The sequence below is a fragment of the Aethina tumida genome, chromosome 6, assembly GCF_024364675.1.
Source record: "Aethina tumida isolate Nest 87 chromosome 6, icAetTumi1.1, whole genome shotgun sequence".
NCBI classification, from domain to species: domain Eukaryota; kingdom Metazoa; phylum Arthropoda; class Insecta; order Coleoptera; family Nitidulidae; genus Aethina; species Aethina tumida.
The window spans coordinates 12,797,777-12,810,068 of record NC_065440.1 but is presented as its reverse complement, the minus strand read 5'-3'; the positions used below and the strand labels follow the sequence as shown (position 1 = coordinate 12,810,068).

The 12,292-nt window shown below is 27.7% G+C and overlaps 1 protein-coding gene across 2 annotated transcripts; it reads right to left on the bottom strand.

The window, feature by feature from the left end:
* Positions 1 to 847: 847 nt before the first annotated feature.
* LOC109605610 (neurogenic locus notch homolog protein 1) lies at positions 848 to 11,424 on the bottom strand. Of its 2 annotated transcripts, none has more exons than XM_020022198.2 (8): positions 11,319 to 11,424; positions 8,197 to 8,443; positions 5,224 to 5,353; positions 4,977 to 5,164; positions 4,662 to 4,921; positions 1,399 to 1,621; positions 1,157 to 1,346; positions 848 to 1,103 (listed from the first exon to the last, which is right to left on the bottom strand). In XM_020022198.2, the coding sequence occupies exons 2-8, from the start codon at positions 8,441 to 8,443 to the stop codon at positions 956 to 958; spliced, it is 1,386 nt and encodes a 461-aa protein (XP_019877757.1). In that variant the 5' UTR covers positions 11,319 to 11,424; the 3' UTR covers positions 848 to 955. The 2 variants fall into 2 exon arrangements, with proteins under 2 accessions (XP_019877757.1, XP_019877759.1); XM_020022200.2 differs by having other exon boundaries at positions 8,383 to 8,443; positions 11,319 to 11,401.
* Positions 11,425 to 12,292: the final 868 nt, after the last annotated feature.

Genomic DNA, 12,292 nt, shown 5'->3' with positions numbered 1-12,292 from the left:
ATTTGTTTATCATTTTTTAAACAAATATTTTATGGCATTGCGTATATAGTTTATCGTGGTACTGGTTTGATGCTCCCCAATTTTGATCACCTATTTTAGGAACACCTTGTATTTAATTTTTTAATCAAATTAATTAGGTACATCAAATTTAACTATTAAATATTTTAGTTCTAGATAGTTAATTAGTTTTATTTCTAAAATTCTCCCCTTTTTTTAACCTCCTACCCACCTTGTCATGGTGGGGGTGGTTAGTACCCGTCTTAAACTAAGTAAGGAGGGGGAAACTAAGCGTAACCCTACCAGAAAAGACTTATCTCGATAAACAAATCGATTAACCACGTCCAAAGTTGGAAGGTTAAGTTTCACCGTCAATCAAAGTCAAATTTTGTGACACGTGTCAGTCTACCGTGTCCATGCCCGGTAAAACGGGCACGAATTCCTGAACAACTTTACCAAAATTACCGGTCCATCTAACATGGATACCTTCCGTGGCGTCTACAAGAAATATTTGAGGGCGATTTTATTCGGCATCACCACCGCCCTCACCATTTACGTGCTTAACAAACTTTTCTTCGACAAGGAAGAAAAGAAGGACAGTCCCTCCATCGATGACATACAGAAGTACATTGAAGACTTACCCTTGGACACCATTAAACTGGACAAGAATATTAGTTTGAGGGAACTGTTGGGTGAGTCCTCAAGTTTAAGTTGTGCTGGGTGGTTAGTAAAGGGGTTTGTTTCAGCTGAAATTGCGGAGTTCAGCGATGACGAAGAGTGGAAGGAGCTCATCGAGAACGTCCAAAATTTACTTTAGGTGCAATGAAATTGTATGTGTAATAACCACAAGTCCTACTTAAAATTGTTTATTACAAAAATATGTTTGTTTCGTTTCAAAATGGCAGTACATTATTTACATAACTTGAAAAAATAAATTAGTCGATTATTTCTGTTTAATTTATTTGCGGTATCTCACGCCCTTGTTGAGATAACATTGGATCAAAGCGTCACCGTTGTAGCCTGGTGGGCAGGTGCACACTGCGATGTGTCTTCTTGGGTTGCAGTTGGCGTTCACCCCGCACTGTCCCACGCAAGGATTTTGGCACCTACAACAACAATTATTAGACACCTGGTGGTAAAGGTTGGAGCTGGAGTCAACCTGTAGTCGATGCAAGCCTGACTGTCCGCACATCCACTGTCATCAGTACATTCACCCCTGACGCATCCTCTGAGTGGGTCACCGGTGTAGCCGGGCAAACAGGTACAAACCGGTCGCTCCTTGTTGGTCCTGTCGAAACCTGGCTGGCATTTGGCGTTGGCGCCGCAAGGATTGGGCTCGCACAAGTCCTCTGCAACTCAACCATCAGATCTAATACAATTAACAGTTGGCTTAGCACTTACGGGACGTGAAAGGTCTGCAGCTGACGAACGGATTACCGGTCATGTCTCTGGGGCAAGAGCACACTGGTGTGAGACCGCGAAGCTCGCAGTTGGCTCCGACGCCACAGGCACCGTCGCAGGGACTCTTGCAGATGCCGTAGAAGCAGGCCGGTTTGTTCCTTGGGCAGTCCACGTCGCCGTAGCATTCGGGTTGGCAGCTTGAGTACGGGTTTCCAAAGTAGTTCTAAAAGGAATAAATTGCTGATGATTAATTCTTTTTAAGGCCATAAAAACTAACTATTTCTAAACAAAAGTGTTTAGTTTTAAAAGCAATAGAAATGAAGCAAGGAATAGTAAATGGTGATGACTAAATTTCTAATTTTTTCTTCTTAGCAATTCCTAAATTGAAATAAAATATGTTTTTAAGTTTTAAGATACGTAGAAACACAAAGGGGAGGGTTGAATGTGATAAACAGATTGCTGATGATTATTTCTTTTAAAGGTCATAAGAACTTACTATTCTAAACTACAGAGTTTAGTTTTAAAAACAATAGAAATAAAGCAAAAAATAGTAAATGGTGATGACTAAATTTCTAATTTTTGCTTCTTAGCAATTCCTAAATTGAAATAAAATATGTTTTTAAGTTTTGAAGATACGTAGGAACACAAAGAAGGGGGCTAAATATAATAAATATTTTGGTGATCATTTCTTTTAAAGGTCATAAGAACTACTATTTTTAAACTACATAGTTTAGTTTTAAAAACAATAGAAATAAGGCAAAGGATAGTGATGATTTAATTTCTAGTTTTTTTCTTAGCAATTTCTGAATTGAAATAAAATATATTTTTAAGTTTTAAGATAAGTAGAAACACAAAGAAGAGAGTTAAATATGATAAATATTTTGGTGATGATTATTTCTTTTAAAGGTCATAAGAACTACAATTTTTAAACTACATAGTTTAGTTTTAAAAACAATAGAAATAAGACAAAGAATAGTAAATGGTGATGACTAAATTGCTAATTTTTCCTTCTTAGCAATTCCTAAACTGAAATAAAATATGCTTTTAAGTTTTAAGATACGTAGAAACACAAAGAAGAGGACTAAATATGATAAATATTTTGGTGATGATTATTTCTTTTAAAGGTCATAAGAACTACTATTTTTAAACTACATAGTTTAGTTTTAAAAACAATAGAAATAAGGCAAAGAATAGTAAATGGTGATGACTTAATTTCTAGTTTTTTCTTAGCAATTCCTGAATTGAAATAAAATTTGTTTTTAAGTTTTAAGATAAGTAGAAACAAAGGGGAATGTTGAAGATGATAAATAATTTGCAGATGATTATTTCTTTTAAAGACCATAAGAACTAACTATTCTAAACTACAGAGTTTTGTTTTAAAAACAATACAAATAAAGCAAAAAATAGTAAATGGTGATGACTAAATTTCTATTTTTTTCTTCTTAGCAATTCCTAAACTGAAATAAAATATGTTTTTAAGTTTTAAAATACGTAGAAACACAAAGAAGAGGGTTAAACATGATAAATATTTTGGTGATGATTATTTCTTTTAAAGGTCATAAGAACTACTATTTTTAAACTACACAGTTTAGTTTTAAAAACAATAGAAATAAGGCAAAGAATAGTAAATGGTGATGACTTAATTTCTAGTTTTTTCTTAGCAATTCCTGAATTGAAATAAAATTTGTTTTTAAGTTTTAAGATAAGTAGAAACAAAGGGGAATGTTGAAGATGATAAATAATTTGCAGATGATTATTTCTTTTAAATACCATAAGAACTAACTATTCTAAACTACAGAGATTTGTTTTAAAAACAATAGAAATAAAGCAAAAAATAGTAAATGATGATGACTAAATTTCTATTTTTTTCTTCTTAGCAATTCCTAAACTGAAATAAAATATGTTTTTAAGTTTTAAGATACGTAGAAACACAAAGAAGAGGGTTAAACATGATAAATATTTTGGTGATGATTATTTCTTTTAAAGGTCATAAGAACTACTATTTTTAAACTACATAGTTTAGTTTTAAAAACAATAGAAATAAGGCAAAGAATAGTAAATGGTGATGACTTAATTTCTAGTTTTTTTTTAGCAATTCCTGAATTGAAATAAAATATGTTTTTAAGTTTTAAGATAAGTAGAAACAAAGGGGAATGTTGAAGATGATAAATAATTTGCAGATGATTATTTCTTTTAAATACCATAAGAACTAACTATTCTAAACTACAGAGATTTGTTTTAAAAACAATAGAAATAAAGCAAAAAATAGTAAATGGTGATGACTAAATTTCTATTTTTTTCTTCTTAGCAATTCCTAAACTGAAATAAAATATGTTTTTAAGTTTTAAGATACGTAGAAACACAAAGAAGAGGGTTAAACATGATAAATATTTTGGTGATGATTATTTCTTTTAAAGGTCATAAGAACTACTATTTTTAAACTACATAGTTTAGTTTTAAAAACAATAGAAATAAGGCAAAGAATAGTAAATGGTGATGACTTAATTTCTAGTTTTTTCTTAGCAATTCCTGAATTGTAATAAAATATGTTTTTAAGTTTTAAGGTAAGTAGAAACACAAAGGGGAATGTTGAAGATGATAAATGATTTGCTGATGATTATTTCTTTTAAAGGCCATAAGAACTAACTATTCTAAACTACAGAGTTTAGTTTTAAAAACAATACAAATAAATCAAAAAATAGTAAATGGTGATGACTAAAATTCTAATTTTTTCTTCTTAGCAATTCCAAAATTGAAATAAAATATGTTGTTAAGTTTTAAGACACGTAGAAACACAAAGAAGAGGGCTAAATATGATAAATATTTTGGTGATGATTATTTCTTTTAAAGGTCATAAGAACTACTATTTTTAAAATACATAGTTTAGTTTTAAAAACAATAGAAATAAGGCAAAGAATAGTAAATGGTGATGACTAAATTTCTAGTTTTTTCTTAGCAATTCCTGAATTGAAATAAAATATGTTTTTAAGTTTTAAGATAAGTAGAAACACAAAGGGGAATGTTGAAGATTATAAATAATTTGCTAATGATTATTTCCTTTGAAAGACATGCAAAGTATTTCTAAACTACAAGAAAAAAGGGATAAATATAATAAAAAATTAGATGATGAATATCTTTTATAAAATTGAAATAAAATATAGGAAAGTAGATGATTCAGTGTCAATGAAGATAATTGATGATGGTGATAATGATCATAATTATGTCTTTCAATGGGTATAAACTTAAAATATATGTTTTGTTACCTTGGGACACTTGCAAACAGCCCTGTGGCCACTAATAGTCTCACACTCCGCATTGGTACCACATTGCGAGGTGCAAGGATTCTGACACTTGAATTCTATACAAGCAGAAGTAGGTCCACACTCCGAATCGCTCTCGCACTCGTGCCTGCATCCGGCAATCGGGGAGCCGTGATACCCTGGCAGACATCTGCAGGTCGGCACTCCGTTCACCACCTCGCAGTTGGTGTTGGGGCCGCAGGGGCTGGGATGGCACAGCTCAGCTACAATAATCAAGAGTCAATAAACCAACTGGGTGGGGTGTTAAGGTGAGTTTACCGGGGTCGAAGCGTCTGCACCTGCTGAACGGATCGCCGGTGAATCCCGGAGGGCAGGAGCAGACGGGCACGTGGTTGCGTGAGTCGCAGTTGGCGTTGTCGCCGCACACGCCGTCGCACACGTTCACGCACTTGCCGTTGCGGCAGGTTTGGTGGCCGCGACATTCGGAGTTGTCCAAACATTCGGACCTAACATCAAACAATTTAACAACAAAACCTCAATGGTACTACTGGTGCAAGTGGTGTACCTTACGCAGGAACTGATGGGGTCGCCGGAGTATCCTCTCAAACAGGAGCAAACTGGGCGCCCGCCCACGACTGAACACTGGGCGTTGTGGCCGCAGGTGCTGCTCGTGCACGTGGTCACATAGGATTGCGCTGCAACGTCAATGTAAGTTATATAATTTACTTTTATCGTCATTAATTGTTTGTAACGTAGTTGTGCATTTGTTTTTTAATTGATGTGTAGGAAAATTAGTTGCTCGTGCTTCTGTGTGGGCGATAACATGTTTCCCACTTTGTTGATAAGTTATTAATAAAAAATATTATTATAAGTATAGTTTCAAAGATATTTTATTGAGTCAAATTGTTCATTTTGGGCTGAATTCAGATGAACCCAGATGGAACTCTTCATCAAGAACCAGTAGAAGTAACTTCTATAGAATCTAAAGAATCTAAGGAATCTAAAGAATCTAAAGAATCTAAAGAATCTAAAGAATCTAAAGAATCTAAAGAATCTAAAGAATCTAAAGAATCTAAAGAATCTAAAGAATCTAAAGAATCTAAAGAATCTAAAGAATCTAAAGAATCTAAAGAATCTAAAGAATCTAAAGAATCTAAAGAATCTAAAGAATCTAAAGAATCTAAAGAATCTAAAGAATCTAAAGAATCTAAAGAATCTAAAGAATCTAAAGAATCTAAAGAATCTAAAGAATCTAAAGAATCTAAAGAATCTAAAGAATCTAAAGAATCTAAAGAATCTAAAGAATCTAAAGAATCTAAAGAATCTAAAGAATCTAAAGAATCTAAAGAATCTAAAGAATCTAAAGAATCTAAAGAATCTAAAGAATCTAAAGAATCTAAAGAATCTAAAGAATCTAAAGAATCTAAAGAATCTAAAGAATCTAAAGAATCTAAAGAATCTAAAGAATCTAAAGAATCTAAAGAATCTAAAGAATCTAAAGAATCTAAAGAATCTAAAGAATCTAAAGAATCTAAAGAATCTAAAGAATCTAAAGAATCTAAAGAATCTAAAGAATCTAAAGAATCTAAAGAATCTAAAGAATCTAAAGAATCTAAAGAATCTAAAGAATCTAAAGAATCTAAAGAATCTAAAGAATCTAAAGAATCTAAAGAATCTAAAGAATCTAAAGAATCTAAAGAATCTAAAGAATCTAAAGAATCTAAAGAATCTAAAGAATCTAAAGAATCTAAAGAATCTAAAGAATCTAAAGAATCTAAAGAATCTAAAGAATCTAAAGAATCTAAAGAATCTAAAGAATCTAAAGAATCTAAAGAATCTAAAGAATCTAAAGAATCTAAAGAATCTAAAGAATCTAAAGAATCTAAAGAATCTAAAGAATCTAAAGAATCTAAAGAATCTAAAGAATCTAAAGAATCTAAAGAATCTAAAGAATCTAAAGAATCTAAAGAATCTAAAGAATCTAAAGAATCTAAAGAATCTAAAGAATCTAAAGAATCTAAAGAATCTAAAGAATCTAAAGAATCTAAAGAATCTAAAGAATCTAAAGAATCTAAAGAATCTAAAGAATCTAAAGAATCTAAAGAATCTAAAGAATCTAAAGAATCTAAAGAATCTAAAGAATCTAAAGAATCTAAAGAATCTAAAGAATCTAAAGAATCTAAAGAATCTAAAGAATCTAAAGAATCTAAAGAATCTAAAGAATCTAAAGAATCTAAAGAATCTAAAGAATCTAAAGAATCTAAAGAATCTAAAGAATCTAAAGAATCTAAAGAATCTAAAGAATCTAAAGAATCTAAAGAATCTAAAGAATCTAAAGAATCTAAAGAATCTAAAGAATCTAAAGAATCTAAAGAATCTAAAGAATCTAAAGAATCTAAAGAATCTAAAGAATCTAAAGAATCTAAAGAATCTAAAGAATCTAAAGAATCTAAAGAATCTAAAGAATCTAAAGAATCTAAAGAATCTAAAGAATCTAAAGAGTCTAAAGAATCTAAAGAATCTAAAGAATCTAAAGAATCTAAAGAATCTAAAGAATCTAAGGAGTCTAAAGAATCTAAAGAATCTAAAGAATCTAAAGAATCCAAAGAATCTAAAGAATCTAAAGAATCTAAAGAATCTAAAGAATCTAAAAGAATCTAAAGAGTCCTCCTTCAAACTCACTATAAACTTCAATTTACTACTAAGAAATACCTTTCTACGAAGGCTGATGATGTCTTTTAAAAATCATCAAAACATGTCTAAATGATAAAAGCTGTTTTTGAGATTTAAATAGGAAAGAGTATAGTTGATGTTAAAAGATAATTTTAGTGATGATGATGATACCTTTAAAACTCTCAAGTCCAAACATTTCTAAACGTCGAAAACTACTTTTGAACGTTAATGAAATAAAATAGAAAAATAAATTTTGATGACAATGATTCTAGTCTTCATTAATTTTTTAAGTTGAGTTAAGACATATTTTTCTTCATTTCTGTCAATTCTTAAGTTGATATATGACAATTTGTAGTGTACATGGTGAGATCTTTAAGAGCCTTAAGATGAAACATTTCCAAATGTCAAAAGCAAGGTTTGAAAATTAATGAAACAAAGTCAAAAGTAGATTTTGATGATGATCTTTCTAATCTTTAATCTTTCACATTCTTTAGTTGATATAAAATAAATGAAAATAAACAGAAGCCAAATAAAGAAAGTCTAATAAAATTTAAAACTCTAAATAAAATTGAAAATGATGGAATTACTATCAAAATTATGGAGTTTGTATTAAGATCTAAGAAGTACTTCCGTCCCAAAGTTGTCTGGTTTCCGGATTCCTTAGAATCCTGCTCAAAAGTAACAATCTACTAACGTTTCCAGAGGAAATATCTAGGAAAACATCCTTGTACTATTGAGTGGGTTATTAAAATCGCACAAACAAATTGTATTATTGTTCATCCCACGTAACCAAACATTAGACAATAAGAAAATGTGCAAAACAAAATGCAGAATTCTCGTGCTCATGATTCTGTCCAATAAAAACCTCTGTAATTGGCGGCTGACGTGACGGTGGTCCTTCCATATTTGTCGGTAATGTAAACGTTATTGTCATTGTATACCGGCCTCGAGTACCTATAAACGTACGGGTTCAAGTTGTACGAGTACCGTTCGGGGTAGTACTCGACGGGGTAATTCAGTATCCGGTACTGGCGATAGTAAGATGGCTCACCTATTACTGCAGATAGGCAATTGAGGAGCAGGACTGACGATATTATCGGTAGGATACCCATCTGGAAACATGGTTGAATTATTTATTAAAATCGTGGGTTAGAGGACGCATAATTTAACTGTTAATGGGTGTGTTTCGATTCCGAACACGCACGTTTTGATTCCATACAATTAAATTAACATTATTTTGTACAATTGTTATTGTGTTGTGTCCAAAATGTTTTTCAACAACCGTTCATTTGAATTTGCAAACAATTATGATCATTAACTAAAATTACCCAATAAATATTTAGCATAAAACTTTGTAGTTTGTGTAATGTTATAATTATAAAATTAAATGTAACCTAAAAGTTCATAAATTACCAATTATATTGAAAACCACTAAACTAAAACTTAAAGTTTAATTCTTCCATCATAAATCTTTAAAAATATTCTCACAATTAATAAAATGGACTATAAAATTCAGATATAAATATTAATAAATTTGTAAATGTTAAGAAATTTGATAGGTAGATATAAAATATTCTGGAAAGTGGATATTTTGATTTAGAAAAAAGTTAACTTATTTTGACCTTTACAAAATTCGATTATAACTGGTATAAACTATTATTAAAATATTGTCTTCTATAAAACATTATTTTTTACACTTATTGAATATTTTTATCAGCAGTTTAACTTTGATTTTTTATACATTCTTTTTATTGCTTATTAAATACTCTTAAACAATTTTTTTTGTAAAAACATTGCTATTTTATTTCATTTAAATTTTCTATTTCTAAAATTAAGATTATTTGTTGTAGGTCATTTTATTTTTAAAAAGAAATTTAAATTTTCTAAAAATAAATTATTTAAACATCTTCAATAATAATAATTTTCAAATATTTAAGTTATAATTTCTTTTTTGATGTCTCTCTTGAATTTTGAAAAATTAATTTTAATAAATAATCTTATTATTTATTGATTATTAAATTTTAAAAATATTGATAGTGTACTTTTATCGAACTTTAAATTTGTAGATAATTTTAATTTTATTAATTTTCTTTAAACAATTACTTTTGCAAAATATTTTCTCCGTTTTGTGATTATTATTAAATTTTTATTTACACAATTTCTTAGATAAATTGAATTTTTTAACACTAATTAAAAAAGTTATTAGTGATAAATAATTTATTGTATTATAATATTTTAATATTTCATAAATTAATTAAAATATTTTCGATTTAATCCAACAAATTTTCTTTTTTTTATGTGTTATGTAATTTTATAAAGTTAACATTATAATTAATATTTAAATATTAAATTCACCATTAAAAAAAATTAGTTTATAATATTTTTTAATTATTATTTTGTATCAAATAATTTTGTGAACGTTTTTTATATTACTAAAAATTTCTTGTGTAATATAATTATTTCAATTTATTATTATTTTACATTTTATATTAATTTATATATTGTATAAGTTGTATGTATTATATATTTTATTTCCAAATTTAGATTTTATATTGGACATTTTTAATTTAATTAAATATTACATTTTACATAAGTTATTATTTTAATTTTTTCTAATTTTAATTTATCATTATATAAATAATTATATTATTTATTATAATAAATTATTTATATAATTAATTGTTTAATTATTATAAAGTTTCATTTTTTTTGAAGATTTTTAAATTTTAAAGATTTTTTTCATAGTTTTCATATTCTCTTATTTATATTCTAATTTTTCAGACAATTTTTTTATGTAAATTGACTCAATATTTTATTTATTTCTATTCTTAATATTTTATATAATAAAAATTGATCTAGAATTTTAATATTAAAATTAATTAATATTAAAATTATTTTTTAAATTATTCTAATTTTTCTAAAATTAAATTTAGAAATTTTAGCAATATATATTTTACTTTTTTATAATAAAAATAGATTTATCTAACAATGTGAATTTTTATTTTTAAATATTTATTTTAATTTAATTTAAATAATAAAATTTTTTGATAACTTAATTTTTTTTTTTCATTCTATTTAGCATATTTAAGGTTAATTTAATTTTATTTTCTCATGTTTATATAACGTTTACACAATTTTTTAAGTTAATAATTTATAATTTTATAATTTTTTAATAATAAAATATTAAAATTAAATATTTTCAAAGTTAATTTTTCAAATCAGTTAAAATATATTTTTATCTTTTTAATTTTCTAAAATTAAATTTAAAAATTTTAACAATATTGTCTAATACATTTAATACTATAAGTAGAGATATCCAACAATGTTATTTATAATTTTTTAATTATTTTTTATTTATATTAAATTGTATATAATTTAATTAATTTTCTGATAAAATTTCTTAAAATTAAACTAATTTTTATGATCTAATTTTTGTTTATTATATTTAGCATATTTTACAGATAATTTTTTATGTAAATTAATTTATCATTTTATATTTATACAATATTAAAAGAAATTAATAACATCTATTAAATTATAATTATAAATAATTTCTTTTTTGATAACTTCAATTTTCTAGAATTAATTTTATTTAAACAAATGTTATTTTTATTTTAAATATTCTATGACAAATATTATCAATAGTTAAAAAAAATTATGCTGGTTTATCAAACAATGTTTTTTAAATCCGCAATAAATTCTGATAAATTTAACATTAGATTTAAATATACCATTATTTAAATGTTATCAATTAATTCACAAAATTTTTAAGTTTTAATTTCGGTGAGGATAATAACTTTACATTATTAAAATAATTTTTTATAATATTTTAACTAAATTTTCAAGAAAATTGACAAAGACTGAATTTTGTACTTTTAATACTCTTAAATAGCACGTGTTGAATGAAACCATTTATCAAAATTAAGATCTTATTAAGAAAGTTTTCTACAATACAATGATAATTAAAAATCCATTTATGACACTCACCTTGCAAAAATTCAATCAAACACACTCAACACATCAACAACTCATCCACAACTAATCTTAAATCCAAAGACAATGTTACCAAAAACACCCTTGATCCCCACCCATATAAACAATCAGTCACAATCGATTCTAATCCTTCCTGCAGCTAATCGCAATCGCCGTTTTCGAACGAGACAACATTTAAAACGTGTGGGCGCAATTACATCACATGTATGCAAATTCACAACGGGGCATATATGGTTCTTCGAAAATTTCGCTTCGAATAATATCCGTATCGGAGGCAAATAATATATAAGATTGTTCCTTGAATTGTTTGACGTCACCAGAACGAATCCTTCTTCTTATCCAACTACTGTAAATGGTAATTAATTGAGCGTGCACGTTTCCAATTAGGTCAGAAAATTTATTATATAAACGCAGATTTTTCTTGAAAACAGCACGACCTTTCAATAACGCGAATCAAGGACTATTTTTCGTGCGTGGGCGGTTTGATAAACAAACTCCGGAAAACCTGACACAACTAATTGATTAATTAATTGGCCAGAAAATTGGCTTAAACAAAACGCATTTTTTTCCTAAAAGCTACCGTAATTGGCGTTTGACATTTGTGCAGTTAATCCTGACTCATTGGGAGGAGAGAAAGTCCTGCAAAAAATCGTGATACCATTCTGTTCCACGTGGGTGTTAATTAAGTATTATCTGGTCTACTCCAGGAACAGTTTTTGTATTAATTTGTGTACCTAAATGAATTGCGTAAAAGATCTGCAGGTTATTTTAATAATTAAAATGATTGATAAGTGTTGAGAAATAAATTTGTGGGTAGTTCTATCATATATTTTTGGGTATGAGTAACTTTCTAGAGTGGTAAACATATTTTATTTGTGTTCTCAATTTAAGTGGATGCAAGTTTATTCATAAAAAATAAAATTTTAACAAACAATATATTCTTAGTAAACAATATTATATGTAAAATA

Excerpts from the sequence above, each read along its gene's own strand:
- LOC109605610 (XM_020022198.2), bottom strand. The coding sequence starts at position 8,443 with ATGGGTATCCTACCGATAATATCGTCAGTCCTGCTCCTCAATTGCCTA. Across the intron at positions 5,165-5,223 it reads CCCATCAGTTCCTGCGTAAG|GTCCGAATGTTTGGACAACT; the intron begins GTACACCACTTG and ends GTTTGATGTTAG. Across the intron at positions 1,622-4,661 it reads CTGTTTGCAAGTGTCCCAAG|AACTACTTTGGAAACCCGTA; the intron begins GTAACAAAACAT and ends TATTCCTTTTAG.